The 15,118-nt window shown below is 57.4% G+C and overlaps 2 protein-coding genes across 4 annotated transcripts in view; one reads left to right on the forward strand and one right to left on the reverse strand.

Annotated features, from left to right (window-relative positions):
* Positions 1 to 131, reverse strand: part of KIAA0319L (KIAA0319 like) — a 90,719-nt gene extending 90,588 nt beyond the window's left edge. Inside the window, exon 1 of the mRNA XM_019797396.2 lies at positions 19 to 131. The gene's annotated coding sequence lies outside the window, so the exon portion shown is untranslated. The remainder of the gene's footprint in view (positions 1 to 18) is intronic.
* On the forward strand, positions 24 to 8,939 carry NCDN (neurochondrin). Of its 3 annotated transcripts, XM_002917131.4 has the most exons (8): positions 24 to 353; positions 629 to 696; positions 1,560 to 1,700; positions 2,783 to 3,751; positions 4,546 to 4,787; positions 5,366 to 5,590; positions 5,969 to 6,111; positions 7,414 to 8,939. In XM_002917131.4, the coding sequence occupies exons 2-8, from the start codon at positions 664 to 666 to the stop codon at positions 7,848 to 7,850; spliced, it is 2,190 nt and encodes a 729-aa protein (XP_002917177.3). In that variant the 5' UTR covers positions 24 to 353; positions 629 to 663; the 3' UTR covers positions 7,851 to 8,939. The 3 variants fall into 3 exon arrangements, with proteins under 3 accessions (XP_002917177.3, XP_002917176.2, XP_019652953.2); XM_002917130.4 differs by having other exon boundaries at positions 24 to 696; XM_019797394.2 differs by lacking the exon at positions 629 to 696.
* Positions 8,940 to 15,118: the final 6,179 nt, after the last annotated feature.

A 15,118-nucleotide genomic window follows, 5' to 3' on the forward strand; every position in this document is an offset into this window, starting at 1 on the left:
AGGAACAGAACTACGCACGAGCGAAAGAACCTGGGCCCCCAGGCTGTCGCCTCCCACTCTCCACAGGAAGTCTGCTCTTTCGCCTGCCCTCCGCGAGCCCCAGGCCCCAGACTCTGGCAATACCCACAAGCAAGATGGCGGCAACGGCAGCACCCCCTACGGCTTAGCGCCCAGGCGTGCCATTGGCCAGAGCCCGGAGTGAAGCCGCCGCCGATTGGTCAAGAGCGCTGCGGGGGTGGGGGTGGAGTTGCAGCCGCCTGGAGCCGGGAGTGGGCAAAGCGGCGTGAGCAGCGGCCCCAGGCTCCCGGAGCATCGCGCTCGGAGAAGATTTCGCCGCTCGGGGCCGCAGCCTGGTGAGCTCAGCCCCCTTCAGGCCCCCCCCCCTACATCCCAGCCGGGGCCTCGCCGAGCTGGCGCTGATCGACGCCGACACACCCCGGGGACCCTATCGCGACTCCATCGCGCCATATCGCGACATCACCGTGCCCTGTCGAGACTCCATTTTGTCACAGCCCTTTTCAATATATACCTATATATATATTTTTTAATTTGCCCTGTCATCTTTGGGGGCTGTCCATGTCGTGATTTTACCGTGATCTCTCCGTGACATCACCGCGCCATCGTGAAGTGTGATCTCATCGCCGCCCTGTCGTGACTTCATCAATGTCGTGTTGTGACCTGGCTGCGGCGGGACAGGTGGTGACCGCCAGGAACCCTCTTCCCCTTCTCATCTCCCCATCTCAGCAGCCCCGCTTCGATTATCCGGCTTTTGGATTCTCCGTTGTCCTGGGAGCTACCCGGGACCCCTTCTTGCTTCTCCAGCCCCTGCCGGCATCCACAGGCTGGTAGCGGGGCGGGGAGGGCGAGGAGAGGGAACGCAAAGGGTTAATTCTGCTGCTGCTTCGGCGGCGGCTGCTGCTGCAGCTTCTGCCCGAGGGAGGGAAAGGAGAGGAGGCAAGGAGCCTGCGGGGGCGGCTGAGAGCCCTGGCTGGAGGGGTGGGGTCCCCAGAGGGGTCTCCAAGCCTTCCCTGGTCAGCGCCCTGCATCCTCACTTCTGCTGAAGCTTGTCTTCTGCCTGTTCTGGAGAAGGGAGGGGAAGGGAAACCTAGGATGCCCTCTTCCCTCATGTCAGCCTGAGTCCGGATAATCGAACTTCACCCATGTATGTCTCCATTCCTGCCTGTCTGTCCTCACCACTCCCTCCTGGTGTGCCTGGGTGGAGGGAGATAAAACCAGGCCTCTGGTGCCAGGGGGCAGCTGAGCAGTGGGGCCAGCCCCCTCCCACTCCTGGGAAATTGGTAAGGAGAGCTGTCCAGCTGAGCAGCGGGGTGCATGGTCCTTCCTTCCCGCTTTCTGGAGGTGACCTTGGACCAGGGTCCCTTCTTCATCCCTAAGGACTCGAGGGTCCAGTGCCTTTACGGGGCTGCCACAAGGGAGGTCAGTCTTGTGCAACCCATCCCTCCTGATCCCTCCCTCTGTGCTAATCCCTCCCTCCATCCTCCACTCCCACCCCCACCCCTCCTCTGCAGAGGGATGCTCAGTCCCTCTTGTGTTCACAGTTGGGCAAGGCGGGCATCATGGCCTCGGATTGCGAGCCAGCTCTGAACCAGGCAGAGAGCCGAAACCCCACCCTGGAGCGCTACCTGGGAGCCCTCCGTGAGGCCAAGAATGACAGCGAGCAGTTTGCAGCCCTGCTGCTAGTAAGGAACTGCCTGAAAATTGGGAGGTGGGAAGGGCTGGGTGGTTGGGCCCCCTAGGAATGGGAACATAAAGTCCCCAAGGGATACATAGCTGGTGCTGGCATTCCTGGAGGCACCAAAGAAGGCCCCAGATGCCTACCTTTGGACTCTTTTTGCTCCCCTGAGTATGGGGGCAAAGGGGAGAATGGGGGTGAGTAAGGCTCAGGGCCCTAGGAGCCTTGGAGGAGGCTGCCTGGGTCCGCTCTCTGGGGCGTCCCGCAGCAGATGGGAGCTGACTCATAGGGTGACAGCAGCAGGTAGTAACTACTGCAGAGTACTGGAGGGCTGGGGATGGTTACTCTGGGGGTGGAGAGAGTAGCAGAACTCGAAGTCACTGGGAAGGGGTCTCAGGGGATGGCCGGGACGGCAGTACGTAGGTTGAGGGTGAGGATGCTGGTTTGGGGCTTAGCCCTGTTGGAGGAACCAAGCTGGGGCCAGCAGAGCAGGAGCTGCAGTGCTGGGAAGGGGGGGGGTTGATGTGTGGGGGGTGAAGGGAGGAGGGAGTACAGTCGCTGCTTGTTTGCCATGGCAACAGGGAGAAGGCTCCAGAGTCAAGGGCTCACACTGCAGCAGAGGAGGTGTTGAGGTGAAATGTAAGGGGAAATGTTTTGACAGGCAGAGTGGCGAGACACAGGAGCCATTTCCCCTGAGAAGGTGGCGGGAATGGATCAGAGGCTTCTCTGGGAGGAGCAATTAGGGAGAGACCCTCAATCCATGGGAGATTTTAAACTGAGCTCTAAACCCAACTCACGTTGTCGGCATCTAGAGTAGGTATCAGGAAGAACTCCCCAAATGACCAGGTGATGAAACAGCGGGAGAGTAGTTGAGGAGGATTGGACCTCCCTTCTGTGGAGATAATCACAGAGGAGGGATCCCAGAGGTCACAACCAACCACCTCCCAGGGGAGGGAAGGAGCTGGATGAAATGATCTCTAGGCCCCAGATTGAGACCCCTTACATGACCTAATCTTGCTAATGGTCAGCACCCCAGGGGGCAGGGGGCAGTCTTCCTTTTATCCTGCTGATAGCACATACCCCCCTTAGGTGACGAAGGCAGTCAAAGCAGGTGACATCGATGCCAAAACTCGGCGGCGGATCTTCGATGCTGTAGGCTTCACCTTCCCCAATCGTCTCCTGACCACCAAGGAGGCGCCAGATGGCTGCCCCGACCATGTTCTCCGAGCCCTGGGTGTGGCCCTACTAGCCTGCTTCTGCAGTGACCCTGAACTGGCTGCCCATCCCCAGGTCCTGAACAAGATCCCCATCCTTAGCACCTTCCTCACTGCCCGGGGGGATCCGGATGATGCTGCTCGCCGTTCCATGATCGATGACACCTACCAGTGCCTGACAGCTGTGGCAGGCACACCCCGTGGGCCCCGGCACCTCATTGCTGGTGGCACTGTGTCTGCCCTGTGTCAAGCATACCTGGGGCACGGCTATGGCTTTGACCAGGCCCTGGCACTTCTAGTGGGGCTGCTGGCTGCTGCTGAGACCCAGTGCTGGAAGGAGGCGGAGCCTGACCTCCTGGCCGTGTTGCGGGGCCTCAGTGAAGATTTCCAGAAAGCCGAGGATGCCAGCAAGTTTGAGCTCTGCCAGCTGTTGCCCCTCTTCCTGCCCCCGACAACCGTGCCCTCTGAATGCCTCCGGGATCTGCAGGCCGGGCTGGCACGCATCCTGGGCAGCAAGCTGAGCTCCTGGCAGCGCAACCCCGCACTAAAGCTGGCAGCCCGCCTGGCACACGCCTGTGGCTCCGACTGGATCCCAGCGGGCAACTCCGGGAGCAAGTTCCTGGCCCTGCTGGTGAATCTGGCGTGTGTGGAGGTCCGGCTGGCCCTAGAGGAGACAGGCACAGAAGTAAAAGAGGATGTGGTGACCGCCTGCTATGCCCTCATGGAGTTGGGGATCCAGGAATGCACCCGCTGTGAGCAGTCGCTGCTCAAGGAGCCGCAGAAGGTGCAGCTCGTGAGCATCATGAAGGAGGCCATCGGGGCTGTCATCCACTATCTGCAGCAGGTGAGGGTCCAGCGGCCCACAGAGGGAGCCTAGTGGCGGGGGGCCGGAAGGCAAGGCAAAGGGAGGACACGTGCTGCAGTACGGCAGTGTAACGGGAGAGGGCAGGATGCCCACTCTGAGGGCTTCTCCTCTAGTGCTCCCGGGAGTAGTGTGGCCGAGCCTCCCTCTCCCTCCCCCCGCCCCGAGCCTCCACACAAGCACCATACCACACACCATATGTGCACTCGCATCACAGTACACACACACGCACACACACAACACAGTGACTTCCCACTCACAGCCCTCCCCCCAGTACACACGCACAGCAGATCGAAGCAGTCTGTTCGGCTCAACCTCTCGCATTGTTTCACGCACCTGCCCGTACAGACTGGTACCAGAGCCGGGCAGAGGAGCTGGGCTGCTGGTTCCTGGCCTCTGGAGCAGTTCGGCTAACTCCTCCCAGGTCAGAGCTGCTGTAGGGGCAGTATTCAGTTAGCTTTGGACCCGTGAGTTACCTTCGAGCCTTGAGATACTTTAGAGGTGGGGGGGCTGAGTCGAGTCCCAGTGAGTGTGGGGACGTGTCCTCTGAAGTCAGTTCCCTCAGCAGACATGCCCTGAGGGCCTGCTCTGTGCCAGGCCCCTGTTGGGTGTGTCTTTACCATGCGCCAGGTGCGGGGTACACAGGGCCTCCCTTTGAAGGGCTCACAGGCCAGAATTCCCTTCCAGTTGTGTTATTCCTAGGCTGGCTGGCATGCTGTCCCGGCCGGGGAGGGTCTCTGGTCCTGCTCCATCTCACGGGGGTCCCATGGCAACAGGTGGGGACAGAGAAGCAGAAGGAGCCCTTTGTGTTTGCTTCGGTGCGGATCCTGGGGGCCTGGCTGGCCGAGGAGACCTCATCCCTGCGCAAGGAGGTCTGCCAGCTGCTGCCCTTCCTTGTGCGCTATGCCAAGACCCTCTACGAGGAGGCCGAGGAGGCGAATGACCTCTCCCAGCAGGTGGCCACCCTGGCCATCTCCCCCACCACCCCAGGGCCCACCTGGCCAGGGGATGCTCTCCGGTGAGTTTGTAGCTAGAGTCTGTCCAGCCAGACTGTTCTAAAGAAAAGTGTAACAGGGGGACACCTCCTGCCCCCCCCAGACTGGTCTGTGCCAGGCTTCCTGATTGGGGCATGAGATTTCCTTTAGGATTATTTCTGGTTTTCTCGGGGGGGCTTGTTCACGCAGGACTCCTGCTCAGCCAAGTCTTACCTGCCCAGCCCACATTCGTCTATAAAGAGAGAACTTGTGCCTATCAAGCAGTTACTACACGCCAGGCATTTTGCTCTATCCTTTACCCAAACAATCTCATTCGGTCCACACAGCAAATGTATGCCAGAAGTCTCATCCGCGTCCTCAGGATGAGCAAACTGAGACTTAAGGTTAGAGTAACTGGCCCACACGCACACCACATGGCAGAGCCCGAGTTTGAGCCCAGGCCTGGGAAGCCCCACAGCGTGTGCGTTCTCTGCGGGACCTACAAGACTGGGTCCTTTTCCCCTGCTTTCATTTCTCTCAGGTGGGATGCCCCAAAAAAGGGAATCCTTTGTGCCTTCATCTGTCCCTACCCCTTACACATCTGTTCCTTCCACACCCCCAGGCTCCTTCTGCCCGGCTGGTGCCACCTGACTGTCGAAGATGGGCCCCGGGAGATCCTGATCAAGGAGGGAGCCCCCTCACTTCTCTGCAAGTATTTCTTGCAGCAGTGGGAACTCACATCCCCGGGCCACGATACCTCAGTGCTGCCTGACAGTGTGGAGATCGGCCTGCAGACCTGCTGTCACATCTTCCTCAACCTTGTGGTCACCGCACCAGGGCTGATCAAGTGAGGCCGGGAAGGAGGTTGGAGGAAGCAAGGGGGGCTACTCAGACTTGCCTCAGATCTCCATCTCGACTTTGCTTCCCTGTGCCCATGGGTTCCTATTAGTATTAGAATGAAAGGCTCTCAGAATAGACGGAGCCACCCCACACAAGGATTTGGCATGTCTGGAACCCTTCTGGGCATGTCTACCTGTTCAGCCCTAAGCCAGTCTCTGCTCCCCGGAGGTCATGAATGGGCCCAAAGTTAACTCTAACCCTGCTGCCTCGTTTCTTGCCAAACCCTGCCTGGTGAAACCGGGAGCCCAGCATCCCAGGTGTTCCCAGACCTTGGTCTAGCTCAATCAACCCCCCTTCCGCCATCTTTCCCTCCCTTTGTCCCCAGGCGAGATGCCTGCTTCACATCGCTCATGAACACTCTGATGACGTCGCTGCCCGCGCTAGTGCAGCAGCAGGGGAGGCTGCTTCTGGCTGCCAATGTGGCCACCCTGGGCCTTCTCATGGCCCGGCTCCTCAGCACCTCTCCAGGTAAGCCCCGGGACCCCGTCCTCCTGGATAGGGACAGAAGACCTGGGTGGACCTGTTGTCTTCCGGGCATAAGTCCCCATTTTCAGGGAATGCTTTTACAGAATTTTCCAGTGGAGCGGAAATCTCTGAAGTGTGTCTCCATCCCCCACCCTACCCCACCCTTCTTCCCCAAATGATAACATTCTCTTCCTTCTAAAGACTTTTAAGGCAAGGTCTGGTGGGTGTAAGTACAGGCCTGCTCAGCGGCACAGGCATAGGCACCTGGAATTCCCAGCAGCCCAGGAGTCTGAATCCAGTGTTTTCAAGGTGGAGCCGCCCCCACCCAGGCCTTGAGTCAGAAACCTGATTCCTCCCATTGAGGTTTTTCTCTGCTCAACGCCTCACCTCCCTCGTGACAGGCTTCAGCACTTTGGTGCTGCTCTGCACAGACCTTCCCCACAGCCCTGCCTCGCTCTGGCTGTGTGCAGGGGGAGGGGTGTCCCCTCCAGCCCCTGCCCGCCCTCCGAGTCTCCCACTTCGGCCGTGGGTGTCTGCTCGGGTCCCTCTGTCCCCGCCTGTTCCCTGTGCCCCATCTGTCAGGTTGGAGGAGCTGAGCAGATGCCCGGGAACAGGGCGTCACGAGCCTGTACCCTCAGCTGCCTCTCTGTTCCCTGTGTGGGGATCCCAGCAGGGTCCCCCCCGGCAGTGCGAAGGGAGCATGTCCTAGTGGACCCCGAGCTGCCCCTGTGCTCTAGCCCTGAGCTCCCTCAGTCCCAGGCTGCGTCACCTCAGCCCCTGAGTAGAGCCCCCGTGCTGTTCACCCACAAATGCCACCGGGTTGAACTGACAGCCTCCCCCGAGAGGGTCTGCAGTACAGGGGTGAGCCCCTGCATGGCAGGTAAGTCCAGCCCCATCACCAGCTCCTGGGCCCCCTCTGGCGCCCTCTTCTGGCCCAAGAATCAAATTGGTGCGACGGCCCTCGCCAGGAGCTCTCCAGGCCCTGGCGGTGCTCCCGTCGCTACCCTGGCCGCAGGAAGGGCTGACCCTGAGGTTGAGTGTACTAAGATGGTTACATTTAATTCTCACAACGGATTTCTAAGATTAGCACTGTTGGCCCTGTTTTACAAGTCAGGAAACGAGAGCCAGGAAAGTGGATTACCCAAGGTCACACAGTGAAGTCGAGGGTAGGGTGTGAGCCCAGGCAGGCTGATAGCAGTCTATGCTTCGGTTCCTGGAGTGTGTCCGCACAAGAGGGGAAAGTGAGGGCCTGGGAGAGCAGCCGGCCCGCAGACCTCACGCGCCCTCTCCCCCCTTGCCTTCCAGCGCTTCAGGGAACGCCGGCCTCCCGAGGCTTCTTCGCCGCAGCCATCCTCTTCCTGTCACAGTCGCACGTGGCGCGGGCCACGCCCGGCTCGGACCAGGCAGTGCTGGTGCTGTCCCCTGACTACGAGGGCATCTGGGCCGACCTGCAGGAGCTCTGGTTCCTGGGCATGCAGGCCTTCACGGGCTGCGTGCCGCTGCTGCCCTGGCTGGCCCCCGCCGCCCTGCGCTCGCGCTGGCCGCAGGAGCTGCTCCAGCTGCTCGGCAGCGTCAGCCCCAGCTCCGTCAAGCCCGAGATGGTAGCCGCCTATCAGGGCGTGCTGGTGGAGCTGGCCCGGGCCAACCGGCTGTGCCGGGAGGCCATGCGGCTGCAGGCGGGTGAGGAGACGGCCAGCCACTACCGCATGGCTGCCCTGGAGCAGTGCCTGTCGGAGCCCTGAACGGGTGTCCACTGGGGACAGACCCGGGGGTGGGCAGCGAGGGAAGGAGGGAGGAGGCATCTTCCCTGAAGCCCCCAAACTGGACCCCCCTCTCCCAACTCCCCCCCCAAACACCCCAGCTTTCTGGCTTTTCTGAGGGCAAGGGCACGGTGCCCACCCCTCAAGTGTAAGGAACTGCGTCCTGCCCCCCGGGCCCCCATGGGGGCAGGGATTTTCTTGGAAATCAACGTGGCTGTCCCTGCCAGGCCGGGGAAGGTTAAAGCAGCCCCCAGGGAGGGGGGCACTGGGTGTCATTGTGCCCTCTGTCAGACACCTCCACAGGAGGGAGGCCCCAGGGTGGGATAGGGCTGGCAGGAGCTGGCTGCCTCAGTCCATGTGCCCTGCCGGCCAGGGTGTGGGCTCCCCTAGGCTGTGGTGTCCCCTCTAGCCTCCCAGGTCCACGTCCTTCAAATTGGCCATTTGGCTCTTGTCCTTGGCCCCCTGGGCAGGAAGCAGACCGCTCAGACCGCTGACATCATAGTTCTTCCTATCAAATTCAGTGACCCAGGGTCTGAACTGCCCCATCCTTCCAGGGAATCCTGAGGCAGACAGGCCTGGTGTGGGGGTGGGGAAACCCCCTTCCACCTGAGCTTCCTTGAGGGGACCCAGGGGTCCTTAGGCCCTGACCTCTAAGCTTTTGTGTCATGTTGCAAAAGAGTGACGATGGGGGTTGGGGGGTTATTTATTTTGCCTGTCCTTATCCCTGCTTGGACACCTGAGCATCTGATCCCTGTCCCCCTAGTGCCATCTGGCTTGACTGGAGCCAGGAACAGGAGGGACACTTCCCCAGAATCCGCATGTTTCCCTAGTGATTGCACCCCATCGCCATCGTGGTGCCTGGCTTTAATTCCCACCCCTGCTTATGATTCCTCTCTGCAGAGAGACGCGACTGGCGGCTCCAGCAGGGACTACCTTTCTTACGAACCCCGGGGGACCCTCCCCCAAACCTGATCCCTTGCTTCCATTCCCCCTTCCCTCCCCCAGTGCGTTCTGTGATCGCCATGTTCAAAGCTGTGCACATGCGGACACTCAATAAATGTTCATTGGTGACACGATGGTCCTTGTGTGGTCTGTCCTGCACCTTCTGTCTTCCTTCCAGACTCCAGCAGCTCGCAACTACCGTTTGCTGAGCACATGCCCTGCCACGCACATTTCACAACTGTTCTTTCATTTAGCCTGCCCGAGAATGCTGTGACACAGGCATTGTCCTGATTTTGCAGGTGAGGACACTTAGGTTGGCTCAAGGTGATGCGCTAGTAATTCCAGAGCCAAGACCGGGCAGGCCGTTGACTCCTCAGCCCACACCCTGCACCTGTAGAGCAGGACGGCAAACCCCCATGCTGAGGCAGGCCAGGCCTAGTGCGGCTTTGGGGCTCTGACATGGAGGGCCACCAAGTAGTACCGCCACACCCTCCAATGTTATAGACAAGTCAGAGACCCTCATTTTTATGCAAAATCTGATTTCGAATGTTGGTAATTGTTTTTTTAATGAAATCACTGCTACCCCAACAACATCTCCAGGCCAAACATGGCTTTTAGGCAACCAGCTGTTCACCTCTGTTTTTTGTTTTTTGTTTTAAGATTTTATTTATCTGACAGCACAAGCTGGGGTAGCGGCAGAAGAAGAGGGAGAAGCAGGCTCCCCGCTGAGCTGGGAGCCCAATGTGGGTCTCGCTGTGGGGCTCGAGCTCAGGACCCTGGGATCATGACCCAAGCTAAAGGAAGACACTTAACCGACCAAGCCACCCAGGAGCCCCTGTCCATCTCTGTTCTATGCCAAGTGAGAAGGGGAAGGGGCCTGAGAGCTTCAGCAGGAGACTGGAGCCAAGCACCCAGTGCTTCACCAGGCCTGAGCCAAAGCTGTCAGACCGGAGCCAGACCAGCCCCGAGCCCACACTCGGCAGACAACTCTACCTAGGCCCTCAAGCCAACAAGCATTCACTGAGCATGTCCAGCGTGCCTCTCTCTGGTTGGCTATGCATAGACAGAGGAACATTATTTATTAGATGTACTGAAAGTCATGTTCTTAGCATGGATTCCCTGGGGAAAATATGAAAAGACGGACCCTGCCGTCAGGCAGCTTAAAATCTAGAGAGGAAACAGACAAGGCATCAGCCCCTAGAGGGGTCGTCAGTTGCTTCTATGGGGGTCTGAGCAAAGTATGGCTGGAGCATGAGGAGCCCCTCAGCCTGGCTGAATAAGTCTGAGAGAGCCCAGGAAGCATTTACTCTGAGACCTGGGGGCGAGGAGAGGCTTGCCAGGTAGACAAGCAGAGGAACAGCAGGTATAAGGGCATGCGAGCTTCGGAACTGCAAGTAGCTCATTGTTGCTACAATAGAGAGTGTGAAGAGGGATGAGGTCGGACCAGTGGGCATGGACCAGATCCTCCAAGTCCTGGCATGCCACACTTGGAAGCTTCAATGTGGGATCATGCTGAGATTTTTTTAGCAGACTGAATGTGATCCAGTTTGCATTTTTGAAAGATGACTGGCTGCAAGGTGGACCACTGAGGCAGGGAGCTCGGAGAGGAAGTACCAAGTCTGAACTAAGCCCGTGGCAGTGAAGATGGAGAAAATATAGGGAGGAGTTAGTTAATAGGGCTTGGTGATTAACTGGAAGTGAGGAGGGATAAAGAGCCCTCCTGGATACCTGATCTGGGCCACTAAGTGGATAATGGGGCCATTCACTGTCACCGGGAACACTGGGAAACAGGTTAATGCAAAATACAAGCTCATTTTGGTAAATGGTGAGTTTGTGCCGCTTGTGGAGTCAGCTGCTTCCTGCAGTCTGGAGCTCAGAGGGGTCTGGGCAAGTGACAGATTTGGGAGTTGTCAGTGTAGAGTCTTAAAGTCATGGGAGGGGCTGAGATCATCTGGGGAAGTAATAAGAGAAGGGAAAGGCCCAGAGCAAGCGGCAACCACCTATGGTCCCTGCTCTCGAAGTGCCCACCCTCTCGAGGTGGGGGAGTCAAACCCTGCAGAAAGATTGATAACACAAGGCCAACTGAGCTCTGTACTTCAGCGAGGGATGGTCAGAGAGTTCTGGGCTCCTGAATGGGGAAGGGGCTAGGCTGATTAACAAGACCAAGCTTGCTCTTGGTGATTCAGCTGTGAGGGGGGAATAGGGGACCTGAGCCGCAGTTGTGAGGTGTAACCACCAGGTGGCGCCTCAGCATCTCCTTGTGCCAGATATTCCCCCACTCTGTAAACACCCAGCCAGGCCCAGAGCGGGAAGTTGCCAAAGGCTGGGAGGAGGGAGGCTGTGTCAATAAAGGAGGCAGGCCTGAGGGTTTTTTTTTAACATCAAATCCAAATGCAAGCTCGCTTTTTGAAAAGAGAGGGAAAGATTTGAGCGTGGGAGAAAAGCGATATGCCAAGTATGCCAAATGGGAGTCTAGGATGTCTGAACATGGGCACCTATGTGTCAATAGGGGTCCTGTGTTCCCATGTGTATGTACGTTTCCCAAGAGTGTCTCTAGGTACGTCGTATGCCCCACGTGCCCCCGGAGAGTCTGCATGTGTACCCCTGTGCACATCCCAGGCTCCACGTGTGCACACCTGTCCCAGAGAGAAGGCAAAGAGCAACACCCTCCTCCATGCCTCAGAAAGTGAGAAGTCCCTTGGCCCTGAAAGAGAAGAGCAACAGAGTCCTCAGCCATAAGACCCTCTAGTTTTTAGAAGCCCCCCAAGCTTCTAAACATCTGTCTGAAATCCGTCTCCCTGGTAGCCATAAGCAAATTAATTTATCGATGATCCCCTCAGATTGTACCTGGTTTCTCTGTCTAGCTACCCAGGGTCATGTTCACCTGAAGCCTTCCTAAAAAGACCCCTCAATCAGCTGAGGAATTCGCAAACTCATCCATTCATCATTTATTTAATAAGCATTCACTGAGCACCTGCCATGCACCAAAGTCAGTGTAGGACACACGCTCTCTCTCTCCTTTTATCTTCTTGTGAAATAGTTCATGAGGCAGAAAAGAAAAATCAGTTGCAGCTGGAATGCTGGTTAGGGTGTTTAAACTTGTTTTTCCCTGAAGATGGGCCATGAGGAGCCTCAAGGGGGGTTGTCAGCAGGAAGGCTACAGGTCCACTCACCCTTACTGCTAAGTAGAATTGGAAGTGCGTCAGAAGGCGAATGAATGAAGGCAGGAGACCAGTTAGGGAGCTGTTGTCATGGTCTAGACAGTAGTTTTCAAAACTTACTGAGCTTCTGAATCACCTTATGAGTATTGAAACGGATTTCCAGTCCCACACTCAGAGTCATTGATTCAGTAGGTCTGGAGTGAGGGCCAAGGAGTGGTGCATATAACAAGTTTGCAGAGGCTGCAGCTAACGCTGGCCCAGAAAGGACACGTTGAGAACTACTGGTCTGTGAGAAAGAGCACGGGAGCCTAAAGGGATGACAGGGGTGGAGAGAGATGCGTAAGGGTTAGAAATGACAACACTCCGTGAGGACTAGCTTATGAAGGTGAGGGGAAGGTCAGAGTCTGGGATGACTCTGTTTTTCATTTGAAGGATGCTGGAGCCATGTACGGAGCTGTAGAACCCAGGAGAAGAAGCAGGTTGGGGTGGGTGGGGAGGTGGAGGGGATATCGAGTTCACTTGTGGCCTTGGAATGTTTCAAATGAATGCCTGGAAGAAAAAACTGCCTGGAATTGCATCTATGGTCTGAATATCTAGTGAGAGATACAGACTGGATATAACAAGGTTGAGAGATAGCAGCTGACTAGCAGTCACTAAAGTCTTGAGAAGGAATGAACTCACTCATTCATGAAGAGTGTAGACAGGAAGAAAAGGCCGGAGCTTCAACCCCGAGAACAAATAACTGATATGAAGGATGTGGGTGAACGATGAACTACCAAAGTAGGCTGAGGAGTGGTCAGGGTAGCAAGGAGCAGAATGAGGCAAGAAGGGGGTGTCTCAAGCTGCAGCAAAGTAGGGTGAGAAAGTCCACAAGAAGCTACTGGACAGGCAACTTGTCCTGTCGTTCTGGCCTTCCCCAGCCTGCTGGAGAGAGCAAGGGATCCCCAGAGCTGGGCATGGGCATGACTGGCTTTGCCACTTCTGGATTCCCCCAAAGGGTCCACCAACCTGTGTGCCATGTGCTAACCCACATACACCTGTCCTGGAGCCTCACTTCTGATGTCCTGCAGCTGAATTTGAGGGTGGAGGAGAAGGGGTCTCATCACTCACACACCCACATGTACAGACACACACAGACATACTCTGGACCTCTGGTGTGTCCTGGGCACAGAGGTGGCCACTCTGCCCAACTCTGCTTCATCCACCACCCTACCCTAGCTGGTGGTTCCAGCCTCCAGAAAGTTCTCTGTGATGTTGCTGCTTCCAGCCTCCTCCCTCCCCCATGGCCCCCCAGGCTGAGATGACCCAGACCTGAGCTCTGCACCTGCCACGTGCCTCTGGGATACCCAGCTGAAGTCTCCTTACACATACATACCACGGTTAATCCCCCTCTCTTCTGTAATCTACCTCCGCATTTTCACCTTTCCTTTCTCATCATCTCCTTCACTGAAAAGGGGCCTCGGAAACCATCCAGTCCTCTCCGAGCTCCCCTACTTTGTTGTCACTGTTGTTGAAGTTGCAGGAACTGAGGTCAGAGATGAAGAGGGGCTCACCCGGGAGCACAGGTGGGCTGGAGTCAGAGCTACATTCTTTGGTGCTTGAGAGGTCAGCAGTACAGGATAGTAATTTCTAGCACAGAGAGAGGCTGGAGGCAGACAACCCTGGCTCTGCCACTCAGCGGGCTGCTCGACAACCTTGGGCAAATCGGTTCACCTCTCTGTGCCTTGTCTTCCTCACCAGAGAACATGATGGTGAAACAACTCAGTATTCACCAGGTACTTAGCACAGAGTACAGCACACTCTGTAGTAAGTGCTTGCTGTGATTATTCCTTCTGTGCCTTGGTCTGAGCATCTTCTTGCCTTTTTTTTTTTTTTAACATCTTCCTTCTGCTTTTTAAATTCCTATTCCTCTTAGTATTCCTCTCATTTTCTTTTCTTTCATCCTTGCTCCTGCTTCTGGGGAAGGGGCAAGGGAGGAAAGGGTTGGGTTCTGGGAGAAAGGTGCAGTGACTGCAGGGACGGGAATGTCCTTGAGAGCCACCCAGAGCCTGCCATGGTAACACACGAACACACGGCCTGCGTATGTCGGTGTGACGACTGCACACCATCCACGTGGGGCAGTTACACACATACTCACTCAACAGCCTTTTGGTGTGACAGGCCTACACTCAATCAGCCCAGGCTCTCCTGGCTTCAGAAACATCTGGAGCCCTTCTCCAGTGGAACTCTTGCCCAACCCCCAGCTGGACAACTCTGTTTGTGTGTCCAGATTCCTCAGACCCTGGCTTGGCATTGGGAGTTATCAGCCCCGAGAAGTTTGAGTGAAGAGGGCACCTTTAGAGGGTCCTTGATCTGGAAACATTCAGAAAGACTGATGGGCCTCTACACCCACACAGGTACACACATAACACGCTGACACAGGTGAGCACATGAGCCAGTGGGCTTGAGTCTGCCGCTCTCAAACTTCTTCCACATCGATGATGGCCCCATCCACAGTCCGGTGATGTGGTTAGTGAAAGGGCTGATACCCACTCTACAGACTAGGAAGCTGAGGATGAGGAAGAGTAGTGCCTTGCTCAAAGGCAAATAAAGGCGATAGAGCTGAGATTCAAACCCAGGACCCCTCCATCCTAGCCTCCAATCCTTCTCTGTTTCACCGCCCCTGGAGCTTTGAGCCCAGAAGGCGGCTCAGACCAGCGGGGGTTGGATTCACGCCCCGCTACCCACCCCACGGGGTCGCGTCAATGCCACGCCTCCCCTTGAACTGTCGCTGGGGAGAAGGGAGAAAGCGGCCCAGCGTGTCTCTTTAATGCGCGCCCCGGAGGCCCAGCGCGCCCCCGCCACTATAACTGGAGTGCATGGAGCAGGCTGCGCTCAGAGGAAGAAGGGCGGGCGCTGGGCACCCGTTGACCGACTTTTCCAAGTGCGATCTGCGCCCGTCCGGCCCACGTCCCGCCCCCATGGACCCGCCCGGGGGCGCCCACAGCTGAGGACCCGACGCCCGCCGGGCTCCCGGCCGGGTTGCAGCCCGCCGCCCCAAAGGGACCCCCGCGGGCTGTGCAGGCTCCCCACACCTCTTTCCGCGGCGCTCGCCGTCGGGCGAGGGCCCCGCCGCAGCCACGCCTCGCGCCCCGCGCCACCCGCCCC

Source organism: Ailuropoda melanoleuca, chromosome 2 (genome assembly GCF_002007445.2).
Source record: "Ailuropoda melanoleuca isolate Jingjing chromosome 2, ASM200744v2, whole genome shotgun sequence".
Lineage (NCBI taxonomy): Eukaryota > Metazoa > Chordata > Mammalia > Carnivora > Ursidae > Ailuropoda > Ailuropoda melanoleuca.

Bases quoted from the DNA above. Each gene is read 5' to 3' on its own strand.
- NCDN (XM_002917130.4), top strand. From the start codon at position 664: ATGTCGTGTTGTGACCTGGCTGCGGCGGGACAG. The intron at 697-1,559 runs GTGGTGACCGCC...TTGTGTTCACAG, and splicing joins ACCTGGCTGCGGCGGGACAG to TTGGGCAAGGCGGGCATCAT. The intron at 6,112-7,413 runs GTAAGCCCCGGG...CTTGCCTTCCAG, and splicing joins GCTCCTCAGCACCTCTCCAG to CGCTTCAGGGAACGCCGGCC.